At 51.0% G+C, this 13,325-nt stretch overlaps 1 protein-coding gene across 1 annotated transcript; it reads left to right on the forward strand.

Annotated features, from left to right (window-relative positions):
• The first annotated feature begins 226 nt into the window (after positions 1-226).
• Positions 227-12,764, forward strand: LOC136517754 (cytochrome P450 90D2-like). Its single transcript, XM_066511397.1, has 7 exons — positions 227-793; positions 909-1,269; positions 2,248-2,397; positions 2,522-2,788; positions 11,216-11,305; positions 11,494-11,810; positions 12,397-12,764. Exons 1-7 carry the CDS (start codon positions 519-521, stop codon positions 12,482-12,484), a joined length of 1,548 nt encoding a protein of 515 aa, XP_066367494.1. The 5' UTR covers positions 227-518; the 3' UTR covers positions 12,485-12,764.
• Positions 12,765-13,325: the final 561 nt, after the last annotated feature.

The following is a 13,325-nucleotide window of genomic DNA, read 5'->3' on the forward strand; positions in this document are numbered from 1 at the left end:
GACCTAATCATCGCCACAACGTTGGATCAACATGCCGACTGAGCTAGACAACTTGAAATGATATTTTTTTTAACCCAACAACAAGAAGAAGACGGCCGAACAAACAAATTCCATGAGCCACACAATTTTATTTGGAGACCTATGGCCAAAGATCCCACAATGCTAATAAAACTAATAGTAAACAGTCCATAGTTAGTTGATCTATTAACATATTTGTTTAGATCTACTTAGTACTAGAATTTAGCGGCTAACCATTAGCACTTGCGGATCCAAACAGACGCTTAATTATCTTTATTTAAAGAATAATAAACAATAAAAAATAAGTAAATAAAATGAAAGATTGAAGCGAGACTATGAGCAGATTCATATATAGCTGGCGGCCGGTTCAGGCTCCTTCCATTAGAAGCACTCTTCTATAGTTCCCACAGGGCTTCATACTGGTCACTCCTCTTGCAAGTTGCAACACAGAGCGCCGATCGACGATCAGAACCACCAGTCCACCATCCGGAACGCGCGAGATGTGGCCCATCATCAGGGGCGGTTGTTCTTGGCCAGCGTCCGTCGGCTCTGTCACTGCGGCGCTGCTCCTCGCCGCCGTCATCGTGCGCCTCTTCATCCCCCGTGTCTGGTCTTCATCAGGAATTAGAAGGCAGGTAACGGCGAGCGGCACGGCCGGAGGAGCACGGCTCCCTGCCGGCTCGCTCGGGTGGCCGCTCCTCGGCGAGACGCTGGCGTTCATCCGGGCTGCGTACTCCCTCCGCCCGGAGTCCTTCGTCGAGAAACGCCGCCTCTTGTGAGTAGATATCATATAACCACGAGCTTAAATCTTTCTAATTTCTTCCCTTCTTTTAATTAATTTTGGCGGCAAGAATAATTGACGACTGTGGACGTACGACGATTATTCTCAGGTACGGCAAGGTGTTCAAGTCGCACCTGTGGGGTTCGCCGGCGGTGGTGAGCTCGGACCCGGAGGTGAGCCGCGCGGTGCTGCAGGCCGACGCGTCGGCGTTCGTGCCGTGGTACCCGCGGTCGCTCATGGAGCTGATGGGGCAGTCGTCCATCCTGGTGCTCGGCGGCGGCCTGCAGCGCCGGGTGCACGGCCTCGCGGGCGCCTTCTTCAAGTCGCCGCAGCTCAAGGCGCAGGTCACCGCGGACATGCAGCGCCGCGTCGGCCGCGCCATGGACACGTGGAGCAAGCGCCACCACCGGAGCATGAGCAGCAACGGCGGCGGCGCACTGCCCGTGCGCGTCCAGGACGAGGCCAAGTCGGTACGTGACGCGACGCGACGCGAGCACCAACGTCGTCGTCCTCCTCGTCCCTCCCTGCTTGTTGACTACAATCATTATTAGTGCCAACTGCCGACTGCCGATCCATCCAGTACTTGTGTCCATACTGCATGCACGTAGACGTCACTACTAGCTGCGTTTTTTTCCTTGGGTCGCCACCACACGTGTGCCGATTCTCGTGCACGCGTGCGCGCCCCGTCCCATGTCGGCATGTCGCTACCATAGGGAGGTCCCGGCCGGCCGCGGAATCCATGGGCGCCGTGCCGTGCGTGCGTCTGGATGCGACATGCGAGGTCAGTATTGATGCTTCGCGGCTTTGGGAGTTAGCATTTCGTCCATATGTACACATGGAGCCATGGACAGTGTATTGCGGTCGCCAAGATTACCCACAGCTTGATTGGAACCGCATACCATCCTCACACAATCGACATGTTTGGATGGAGGGATATTTCCTACATATAATAAAGAGGTTGGGATATCTTATAGGGATAGAGATAGAGATAGAGATAGAGATAAAGATAGAGATGAAGTTTGTTTGGATAATAAGAACTGATGAAAATCATAAGATTTTTAGGACATTTAATTTTATGGAAGATGAGAAAAGTCGCATGTACCTCTCCTTAAAGAAATGCAGACTTTGATTTGCACATGAAGGCATGAGAGATTAATTGGCTGTACCAAAAAAAAGTACCATGTATTATCCAAACAAAATCCATACCTTATATTTAGAGAGCACATATTTTGAATGCCTGATGAAATGATGAATCCCTGATATTGGAGGACGGAGGATGTAGTGTTCAATGTTTACATCTTTTCGACGTTTTATTATAGGCAACTAATAATTGTTACGTACCATACTTTTTTTTTACTTAATAGGTTTGTGGTTGTTGTTGATGACCAACTTTTGCTGCCATTGAGCTCTTCTAACAGTAGATTTTATCAATTTCATGGGTTCTGCAGATTGTGTTTGAAATCCTAGTGAGAGCGCTGATTGGGCTAGAGGAAGGAGACGAAATGCAGTACCTCAGGCAACAATTTCAAGAATTCATTGCCGGTTTGATATCACTTCCAGTTAAGCTTCCGGGGACTCAACTCTATAGATCCCTCAGGGTAAACACGGCGAACCCTATATATTTTTCCCCTCTATATACTTTCTTGCAATGAACTGAACTGCGATAACTATATATAAGGAAACAAGCCTCATATGTGTGCTCTGGTATCAAACACTACCCAGGCTAAGAAGAGGATGACAAAGTTGATAAAAATGATCATCCAAGAGAAGAGGAAGAAGATGATCGCCGAAGGCGAGCATACGCGTGGCACTCATCCACGTGATATGATCGACGTGCTGCTAGGCAATGACAACGACGAGCTCACTGACGAGCTGATATCTGACAACATGATCGACTTCATGATCCCTGCAGAGGACTCCGTGCCCGTGCTCATCACGTTGGCCGTCAAGTATCTCAGCGAATGCCCACTAGCTCTGCAGCAGCTCGAGGTATGCCTATGCCTTGCCGTCACAAACTCACATTTCTTTCTTTTTTTAGAAAGAAACTCACATCTCTTTTTCAGATACACTACACGAAAAACTCATAGATAGTGGTGATGAAATTAAACAAATGTAACAAGCTCTTGACAGCGTCGTCAACAACCCTTTAGACGTGTCACTCTTTTTAACATCAGCTCAGGCCCGAAAAGAAAGCAATGGCCTGTCACTTTTTAACAATTTATTAACATGAAGTTGTGCAACAGGTAATTGGCTGTATACAATACCCGTCATTAGTTATAAAAAGAAATTAAAGTGGCAGGTGTAAACTATGGTCTGTTACTTTTTGACAGTTTAAAAGATAATGCCATGGACAATCAAATTTCTGCACTTGAATCTTCAAGTGTTAGTTTTATTGGTTGAATTAAAACGAAAACCAATATTTGGAGCTTCAATTGTAGGGATTAGATCGCCAGACTCACAATCTTCATTAGAGTTTTGCTATTCCATGCAGTAGAAGAACTATACATAGAGAGGTCAGGAAGAGACAGCTACGGAAATCTGGATGAATATAGAAGCTGCGATAGATAACTAGTGATTTGTGGGCTTTACGGCCATATCTAAATTGATCTTTGTGTTAGCCCTAGATCTCCGGCACGGGTAAGTTGACCACTCACCACCGTTTTCGACCACGCGCTGTCGTTGCCGACCACTCACTATGGCTAGAGGTAGAAGAAGAGAGGGAGAATAGAGCACACACACAGCATAAGCACCAGCGTTGGCTGGAGCTCTGCAGAGGGGGTGACAAAACTGAACTCGCTCTCTTTACTGAGTTGCAATGGCAAACTATATATACAACTCTACCCATCTAATCCTAGTACACAGACATGTCAGGCTGTCATGCTGCTACAGAGACTAGATGTGACAGCATGGCTGACTTTAGCGCCTGCCCCTACTGTGGCTACAGTGCAGCAGGAGAGCCATTCGGCGCCAGCCCCTGCAGCTGCTATAGTGCAACAGCAGGGAGCCCTTTTCGGCGCCGCCTGTCCCTGCCGTGCATTCACACAAGGGGAGTAGCAGATTACTTAACAATTCTTCCCCTAATCCTGCTGCTAACCCTTGAACCCCCTCCATACCGATCATCTTTTTTAGCTCCGTGAACCGAAGATGGCCGAGTGGCTTGGTGAGGACGTCCGCGAGTTGCCGACTAGTTTCGACGAACTCAATGACGATCTGCCCTCCATTGATACAGTCCCTGAGGAAGTAGAACTTGACGTCGATGTGCTTGCTTTGGTCGTGGAGAACCGGATTCTTCGCGAGGGCGATGGCGGGCTGGTTGTCCACCATCAGTGCTGGTGGGTGAGCTTCCACACCGGTTAGCTCGCGTAGCAGTCGGCGTAGCCACACAGCTTGGCACGCCGCTGTGGCCGCCGCCACGTACTCTGCCTCGCACGTGGACAGTGCCACCACCTTCTGTTTCAGCGACAGCCATGAGATTGGTGCCGACCCGAGGAAAACGAGCACGCCAAAGGTGCTCCGCTGTCCGTCGATGTCCCCTACCATGTCTGCATCGCTAAACATAGTGAGCTGCAACCTACTCCCACCGGTCTTGGCGAAGACGATCCCCTAATCCACAATCCCCTTAACGTAGCACACCAGCAGCTTCACCGTAGCCCAGTGATCCTCTCGGGGATCCTCCATGAAGCGGCTGACGTAGCCCATGGCGAACGCAATGTCCGGCCTCGTGTGGACTAGGTAGCGCAGACCGCCGATGATGCTCCGATAGAGTGTTGCATCTACCTTCGCCGTGGTACTAGCCTTCGTCAGCTTCAGCCGCTCCTCCATCGGAGTCACGCATGGCTTGCACTCAACCATGCCGCTCTGCTCCAATAGCTTTGAGGCATATGCGCTCTAACTGAGCATGAGTGCCTCCTTCCCCTATCTCACCTCAATGTCGAGGTAGTAGGAGAGTGCGCCAAGATCGCTCATTCAAAAACGAGTCACCATCTCACGCTTGAAGCTATCGATGTCCTCTGCAAGCGCGTCGGTGATGATCAAGTCGTCTACATACACATCGACGATGAGCTCCCCCTTCCCCATCGCCACGTGTAGAGGGCGTGCTCGGTTGCACACCTCGTGAACCCAAGCTCGCCCAGCGTGACGTCAAGCTTAGCGTTCCACGCTCATAGGGCCTACCGCAGCCCGTAGAGCGCCTTGCGCAATCAGAGCACCCTGTGCTCCGCTCCCTTGATGGTGAAACCCAGAGGTTGCCTGACGAAGACCATCTCCGCCAGCTCGCCATTGATGAAGGCCGATTTTATGTCTAGGTGATGGACGCGCCAGTCCTTTGCTGCTGTCAAAGCCAGAAGCAGTCGGACAGACTCCATGCGCACTACCAACGCAAAGACTTCCTCAAAGTCAATGCCCTCGCACTAGATAAAGCCTCGGGTGATGAGGCGCGCCTTGTGCTTGACAATGGCGCCGTGCTTGTCCCACTTGACCTTGTACATCCACTTTAGGCTGATCGGACGGCATCCTGGAGGTGGATCGATGAGCTCCCAAGTCTCGTTTTCTTCGATCGCCTTTATCTCCTCCAGCATTGCTCGTCGTCAGTTTGCATCGTACTCGGCTAGCGCGAACGTGGGTGGTTCCTCTGCACTGACGAGAAGCAGCTTTGGGTCATTGAGTAGCTGACCCGTCAGGCCCGAGGGCCCGATGCTACTGATGATGTTGTCCAGCCTGCGGAACCACACCTCCTCACCATCGTGGAAGGCATCCACAAACTCAGTGATGTCGCTTAGAGGTGAGGCGAACTCGATCGGCGTCGATGGGGTTTCCTGTTCCACCAGAGTGGTATGCACGGCACCTAGAGTGCTCGGCACCACTACAGGACTGCTCAGCCCTAGTCTTGGAGTTGTCGGCACCACTGCAAGACTTCTTGGCTCTACTACGGGAGTGTTCGGCACTCATCCTGGAGTGGTCGACACCACAGCAGGACCTCTCGGCATCACTCCTGGAGTGCTCGGCACCCCTCCTGAAGTGCTCAGCACCGCCCCAGGAGTGCTTAGCTCTATTGCTGGAGTGGTCAGCACCTCCTCTCTAGCATCTCCACCACCGTGGATGACCAAGTGCTCGACGACAAAGGTGCTGGTGAAGCCGCCAGCTTCCCCCGTGCCCAGACTGTTCTAGTCCCGGGCCGCCTTCTCGTCGAACACGACATCACGTGAGACAAGCACCTTGCCTCCACGTGGGTCATAGAGCCGGTACACCTTGGTACCTTCTGAGTAGCCTAGGAGCACCATCGGTGTGCTCCTATCCTCCAGCTTGGTGAGGACCGGCTTTGTCTTCCTAACGTGGCCGATGCAGCCGAATGTCCGGAGGAAGGACACGCTCGGCTTGCGCCCATACCAAGCTTCGAACAGCGTCTTGCCCTTCAGGTCCTTGGTGGGCGTGTGGTTGAGGATGAACACTGTCATGGTCACCGCCTCACCCCAGAAACTTGCCAGCATGCTCTTGGTCTTCATCATGGAACGAGCCATGCCGACCACCATCTGGTTCCGCAGCTCCACCACGCCATTCTGCTGTGGCGAGTACGGCGTGGTGTGGTGTCGCACCACACCCTGATCCATGTAGTTGAAAGGTCCTAATAGCTAGAGGGGGTGAATAGCCTATTAAAATTTTCTACAACAACACTTAGCATACCGGTTAGACAAATATGAGGCGAAGCGAGTGTTACGCTAGCCTACTAAAAATGCAAGCCACCTACCACAATTCTAGTTTATATAGTCTCTATCCACACAATGGCTATGTCACTACACTAAGTTAGTGTGCTCTTAAAGGCTAACTAAAGAGCCACACTAACCAAACTAACAAGCTCTCATGACTAGCTACACTAAAGAGCTTGACAACTAGTTTGCGGTAATGTAAAGATAGAGTAAGCAAGATGGTTATACCGCTGAGTCGAGGAATGAACCAATCAATCACAAGAATGAATACCAATGAAGACCAATCACCTCATAATCAAATGATGACACAATGATTTTTTACCGAGGTTCCCTTGCTTGCCGGCAAGCTAGTCCTCGTTGTGGTGATTCACTCACTTGGAGGTTCACGCGCTAATTGGCATCACACATCAAACCCTCAATAGGGTGCCGCACAACCAACATAAGATGAGGATCACACAAGCCACGAGCAATTTACTAGAGTACGTTTTGGCTCTCCGTCGAGGAAAGGTCAAGAACCCCTCACAATCACCACGATCGGAGCCAGAGACAATCACCAATCTCCGCTCGACGATCCTCGTTGCTCCAAGTCGTCTAGGTGGTGGCAACCACCAAGAGTAACAAGCGAATCCCGTAGCAAAACACGAACACCAAGTGCCTCTAGATGCAAACACTCAAGCAATGCACTTGGATTCTCTCCCAATCTCACAAAGATGATGAATCAATGATGGAGATGAGTGGGAGGGCTTTGGCTAAGCTCACAAGGTTCCTATGTCAATGCAAATGGCCAAGAGAGTGAGCTTGAGCCGGCCATGGGGCTTAAATATAGAGCCCCCGCGAATAGAGTCGTTGGCTCCTCTGTTCAATGAAAAATCAGGGCGACCGGACGCGCTGGTCAGATTGACCGAACGTAGGACCCCAGTGTCCGGTCGCGCGATGCACGCCACGTGGCCCCTGCTTCAAAAGCTGATCGCTCGATCTCAATGGTCATCAGTGCACTTAAGTTGTGATTGGACACTCTACAGTGTAGGACCGGACACAGGACCCTAGCGTCTGGTCACTTCCAGTAAGGTTCCATTCATGATTTTTCACGACCAGACGCGTCTGATAGTAAGCGACAGGACGCAGACCAGCCAGAGTCCGGTCATTTCCGGAGAGCTCCCCGAACCTCTGTTTTGCGACCGGATGCGTCCGCTCCTGTACGACCGGACGTAGCACCTGAGTCCGGTCATTCTCCAACTGCCACACGTCATAGCTGTTCCTCAGGCTACCACATCAGCGTACGTCAGCACTGACCAGACGCATGCCCTGAGAGTCTAGTCACTCTTTGCACCAGCGTCCGGTCACAAGACTGAGACCACGAGCTCACTGCAACTACTGACCGGACGCAGGGTTAGAGTATGGTCACTACGTGACCAGCATCCAGTGCACTCTATAAAACCCTGTCTTCTCTGTATAGGGCACCGGTGGCACCGTCGGACTGTCCGCCAGTGAAGTTTCAAACCCTTTCTCCCAAGTGCTAAACACAATGTGTATCACCTTTGTGCATGTGTGTTAGCATATTTTCACAAATGTTTTCAAGGGTGTTAGCACTCCACTAGATCCTAAATGCATATGCAGTGAGTTAGAGCATCTAGTGGCACTTTGATAACCGTATTTCGATACGAGTTTCACCCCTCTTAATAGTACGGCTATTGAACCTAAATGTGATCACACTCGCTAAGTATCTTGATCAACGAAACAAAATGGCTCCTACGACTTATACCTTTGCCTTGAACCTTTTGTTTTTCTATTTCTTCTTTTCAAGTCCAAGCACTTGATCATCACCATGGCATCACCATCATCATGTCATGATCTTCATTTGCTCCACCACTTGGAATGTGCCACATATCTTATAATCACTTTGATAAACTAGGTTAGCACTTAGGGTTTCGTTAATTCACCAAAACCAAACTAGAGCTTTCAGCAGTACGCAGCGAACTCCACCGAAGTGAATTCACCGCCACGATCAGTCCTCAGCACGCACAACTTCTTGCCGCTCTCCACCTCCGCGTGCGCCTTGAACTTCTTGATCGCCGCTGCCGCCTCATCCTTGCTCGTCAGGAGTTGTAGCCACATATAGCGACTGCAATCATCCATGAGAAGGAGGAAGTACCACCGGCCATCTTTTGTGGCTGGCGTGATTGGCCCACGGAGATTGACGTGGATGAGCTCGAGACCATCCTCCACGCGATACTTGGCTACCTTTGGGAATGGCAGCCTCCTCCGCTTCCTGGCCAGGCAGCTGTCACACAGCTCATCTCCGTGCTTGATGTGGGGCAGCCCTCGAACCATCTTCTCCAGCCGACCAAGCGCATCGAAGCTGAGATGGCCAAACCGGGCATGCCACAACCATGGCTCCTCGGTGTTCCATGCTGCCAGGTACACCGGCTACTCCACCTTCAAGTCGAGCAGGTACAGCCAGTTCTAGGACCTCTTTACCTTGGCAAGAAGGTGCTGCTCCCCGTCCCAGATCCTACGGACGTTGTCCTTGATCAGTACCTCGCTACCGCGCTCATCCAACTGGCCAATGCTGATGATGCTCGAATGCAGCTGTGGGATGTAATATATATCTGTTAGCACGCAGTGCTTGCCGTTCTAGCACCTGAAGATGATGGTGTCGTGCCCTCGGATCGCCACCCTTGAGCCGTCACCTAACTTCACCGTGCCAGTCACGTCGTCGTTGAGTTCGGAGAAGGCTGCCTTAGAGCCCATCATGTGGTTGCTGGCGTTGGAGTCCAGGTACCACCGCGCTCACCGTCCACATGTCCGAGGTGGACTTGGGCGCGTGGTTCGTCAAGGTAGATAGCTTTCAGAGCCTTCCCAAGCTCTTTCACCGCCATCACCTCTCCCTTCTCCTTGGCCTCAACGTCGTGCAGTGCACAGAACATCACCATTAGGAGAGTGGCCTCATCATCATCAGCCTATGCCATATGAGTCTCAGCCTTCTTCTCCTGCTTATGATTTGGGCACTCCTTTGCCCAATGGCCCATCTTCCGCAGCGCCGGCAGGCGTTGGGGTCGACCTTCTTCTTCTTCTCCGAAGAAGACTTGCCGCGGCGCTTGCCATCGCCACCACGGCTGGAGGAGGCTTCCCTAGAGTTTCTCTAGGCAGCCCACTCCTCCTCTGTCAGCAGCAGCTTGCCGCTGTCCTTCGTTGTTATGGCCTACTCTATGCACTCGTTCACCGCCCTTAGACGACCTATCACATCCTCAATGGTGAGGGTGGACAGATCCAGTATCGTCTCTATGGAGAGAGCGATCTAGATGTACTTTGTCGGCACGGAGTGGAGGTACTTGGAGACCGCCTCTTCTTCGTCGATGGTGCTTGCTGATGAGCGTCTGTAGGCGGAGGGAGAAGTCCTCCACCGATTCACCATCCTTGAACTGGAGGTTGGCGTACTCCTGCTTCAGCAGCTGGGTCGTCGCCTTCTTTGCACAGTCGGACCCGACGCACATCGCCGCAATGGCCTTCCATGCCTGCTTAGCAGAGCTCTTCGCCCCCAACGGCTCCCTGTACTCCGGTGGTATAGCAGCGAGGATAGCCTCCAACGCTGACATGTCGTCTTCTTTGTTTTCAGTGCCCTTGTCAACAACATTCTAGAGCCGTCGGACTTTGAGCTTGACCTTCATGGTCACCGACCACTCGCCATAGTTGGTGCGAGTCAGCGTCGGCCAACTGGTGCCGCTGACCTCCCGCACCATGCGCACAACGACCTCCTATCTTGGTTGGGCAGCCACAGCAACACCGCTGCTGTCGCCCATTTTCCAAACCGTCCATCATCGCCAGTGGTTAGTCTGGCGACGGCGCTTGTACGTCTCCGATACCACTTGGTAGCCCCTAGATCTTCGGCACGAGTAAGTCAACCACTCACCACCGTTGCCGACCACGCACTGTCGTTGCCGATCACTCACTATGGCTAGAGGTAGAAGAAGGGAGAGATAACAGAGCACACACACAGCACAAGCACCAGCGTTTACCGGAGCTCTGCAAAGGAGGTGGCAAAACCGAACTCGCTCTCTTTACTGAGTTGCAGTGGCAAACTATATATACAACTCTACCCATCTAATCCTAGTACACAGACATGTCAGGCTGCATGCTGCTACAGTGACTAGATATGACAGCAGGACTGACTTTGGTGCCTGCCCCTGCAGCTACTACAGTGCAATAATAGGGAGCCCTTTTCGACGCCGTCTGTCCTTGCCGTGCATTCACACAAAGGGAGCAGCATATTACTTAACACTTTGAACTTATGTCAATAAACTGACTAGGACATTCCTGTACTTAGGCATATTCTGCACATGTGTATATAGTTACGTCCTTGAGGACACGAGTGTTAGCGCGGTTGGTACGCTTCCCAGGTGTTGGAGCGGCCGCTCGTGGGTTTGATCCGTGGTTGGGACAAACTTCGCGTGCCTCACTGGGGATTTTTCCCCAGAGGGAACCAAGCGGGTATGTGAGTAGTGTGTGTGCCTGGTAGACGCGTTTTGAGATTTCTTGGGCTGTCTCATCTGTACTTGAGCGTGCGGTCAATATAGGTGTCCAATACGAGTCTACATGATATGCTAGTGCTCCTGACGGTGTTAAAAAAAATGCTTTCTTCCTTGACAATGACAACACCGGCCGTGTAATCAGTTTATTTGTATTGATCTTAGTAAATGTGTGTATATGTATGCAGGAGGAGAACATGGAGCTAAAGAGGCAGAAACCAGACACCGGAGAAACCCTAGAATGGACAGACTACATGTCGCTCACCTTCACACAGCACGTAAGAACATATACAGACATTCTTATCATTTCATAGCATAGCAGCCGCACTCGTCTGATCTTGTCTGGTTTGCTTAATTTACTTTTCAGCACCTAAGAACATAGACATGCATCTCAGCATGCATTGCTTAATTTTCCCAACGAAATTGACAATTGACTGCCACCGCCGACCCATGCACATTGATTCAGGTGATCACGGAGACGCTGCGGATGGGCAACATCATAAACGGGATCATGCGGAAGGCGGTGCGGGACGTGGAGGTGAGGGGACACCTCATCCCCAAGGGCTGGCGCGTCCTCGTTTACTTCCGCGCCGTCCACCTCGACGCCGCCGTCCATGACGACCCGCACGCCTTCAACCCCTGGAGGTGGAAAGAGAGGGCCGACGTGGTCATGAGCAGCAGCGGCTTCACCCCCTTCGGCGGCGGCCAGAGGCTGTGCCCTGGGCTCGATCTGGCCAGGCTCGAGGCCTCCATCTTTCTGCACCATCTCGTCACCAGTTTCAGGTACAAATATCGATTCTCCTATTCCTATCGATGCGTGTGTCGTCCGTGTTTAGTCGGTGAAAAGTTGGAAATTTGGCTACTGTAGCACTTTCGCTTTTATTTGATAATTAGCGTTCAATCATGAACTAATTAGGCTCAAAACGTTCGTCTCGCAATTTCCAACCGAACAAAACGTTCGTCTCGCAATTTCCAACCGAACTGTACAATTAGTTTTTTTTCGTCTACATTTAATGCTTCATGCACGTATCGCAAGATTCGATGTGATGGGTACTGTAGCACTTTTTAGGAAAACTTTTCACAAACTAAAATAGGGACGACAAATCTTGCTAGCTCACTCCCGAATTCTGTGCACGTGTGATGTGAACGAGAGCTTGCAATTAATCCTGGGGCTGCTGGTGCATGTATGCACATTGCACATGCACAATGCATTTTGCATGCATGCGCCGCAGCACTCCCAGCTAGTCAAAAGATAGCTAGCAACCAACTAGTGTGTGATGGACCGTCGAACTAGCTATCTTCAATTTGTGTGTGCTGGTCTGCTGGTTGTTGGCGCTCCATGAATGCTTGCCGGCTGCTGCTGCTGCAGGTGGGTGGCGGAGGAGGACACCGTCGTCAACTTCCCCACGGTGAGGCTCAAGCGAGGGATGCCAATCGCACTGACGCCCAGAACCTGAACACAACGAACTAGGCAGAATGGCAGGCAAGAAGGAGGATCCAGTCGTCGATCTCGTTGTAGCCTCGTCTCTGTCGTCCAAGTATTTGACTAGGATAGCTAGTTTCCTTTCTCCAAGCAGAAAAGAATAACCATACATTTATACTGTAATCAACAACTAAAGAGGTGTGAGAAATACAGTACATGTAACGTAATGGAGGGCGAAAAGTTGGCACAGCAAAGAAGAAAGCAGGAGCTGGTGCCAATTGCCAAAAGGCCAGTTTGCAAATTCTATACTACTACAATTTACTGTTACACTAAGGTGCACCATGCCTGATGCCTCGTTGCGAGTCTTTTGTTCCCCTTATCCTGCTTCTTCAAGCAGACAAATCCGCTGGACCAGGCAGAGAATACTGAATAATGGCACTAGAATTCAAAGGATAATGAACAGTGAATGATGACAGAGGATGGACGTGTGCAGGCGAACCAACAGTGGTGCTTTTTGGTCGTCTGACAAAAAGCACCACTGTTGATACTAGACTTGTGGAGGGGGGAATAAGTTGATGCTAGACTTGTGAAGGAGGCTTACTTGAGTGAACTAGAGCCAGTGCTTGTAGTGGTTATTAGGATCTCCTTTTATACTAACCACTTTCACTAGTACAGAAACAAGCTGTACTACCGGTTGGAAAACCTCTTCAGTTCCGGTTTCTCAACCGGGAGCACAAATCTAGGACTAAAGGTCCCCTCCTTTAGTCCCAGTTGGTAATATCAACCGGGACTAAAGAGGCCTCTCGGCCTGGCCACGTAAGCCGGCCCTTTAGTCCCGGTTGGTATTACCAACCGGGACTAAAGGTTTTCTTTTT

This window comes from Miscanthus floridulus, chromosome 17 (genome assembly GCF_019320115.1).
Source record: "Miscanthus floridulus cultivar M001 chromosome 17, ASM1932011v1, whole genome shotgun sequence".
NCBI classification, from domain to species: Eukaryota; Viridiplantae; Streptophyta; class Magnoliopsida; order Poales; family Poaceae; genus Miscanthus; species Miscanthus floridulus.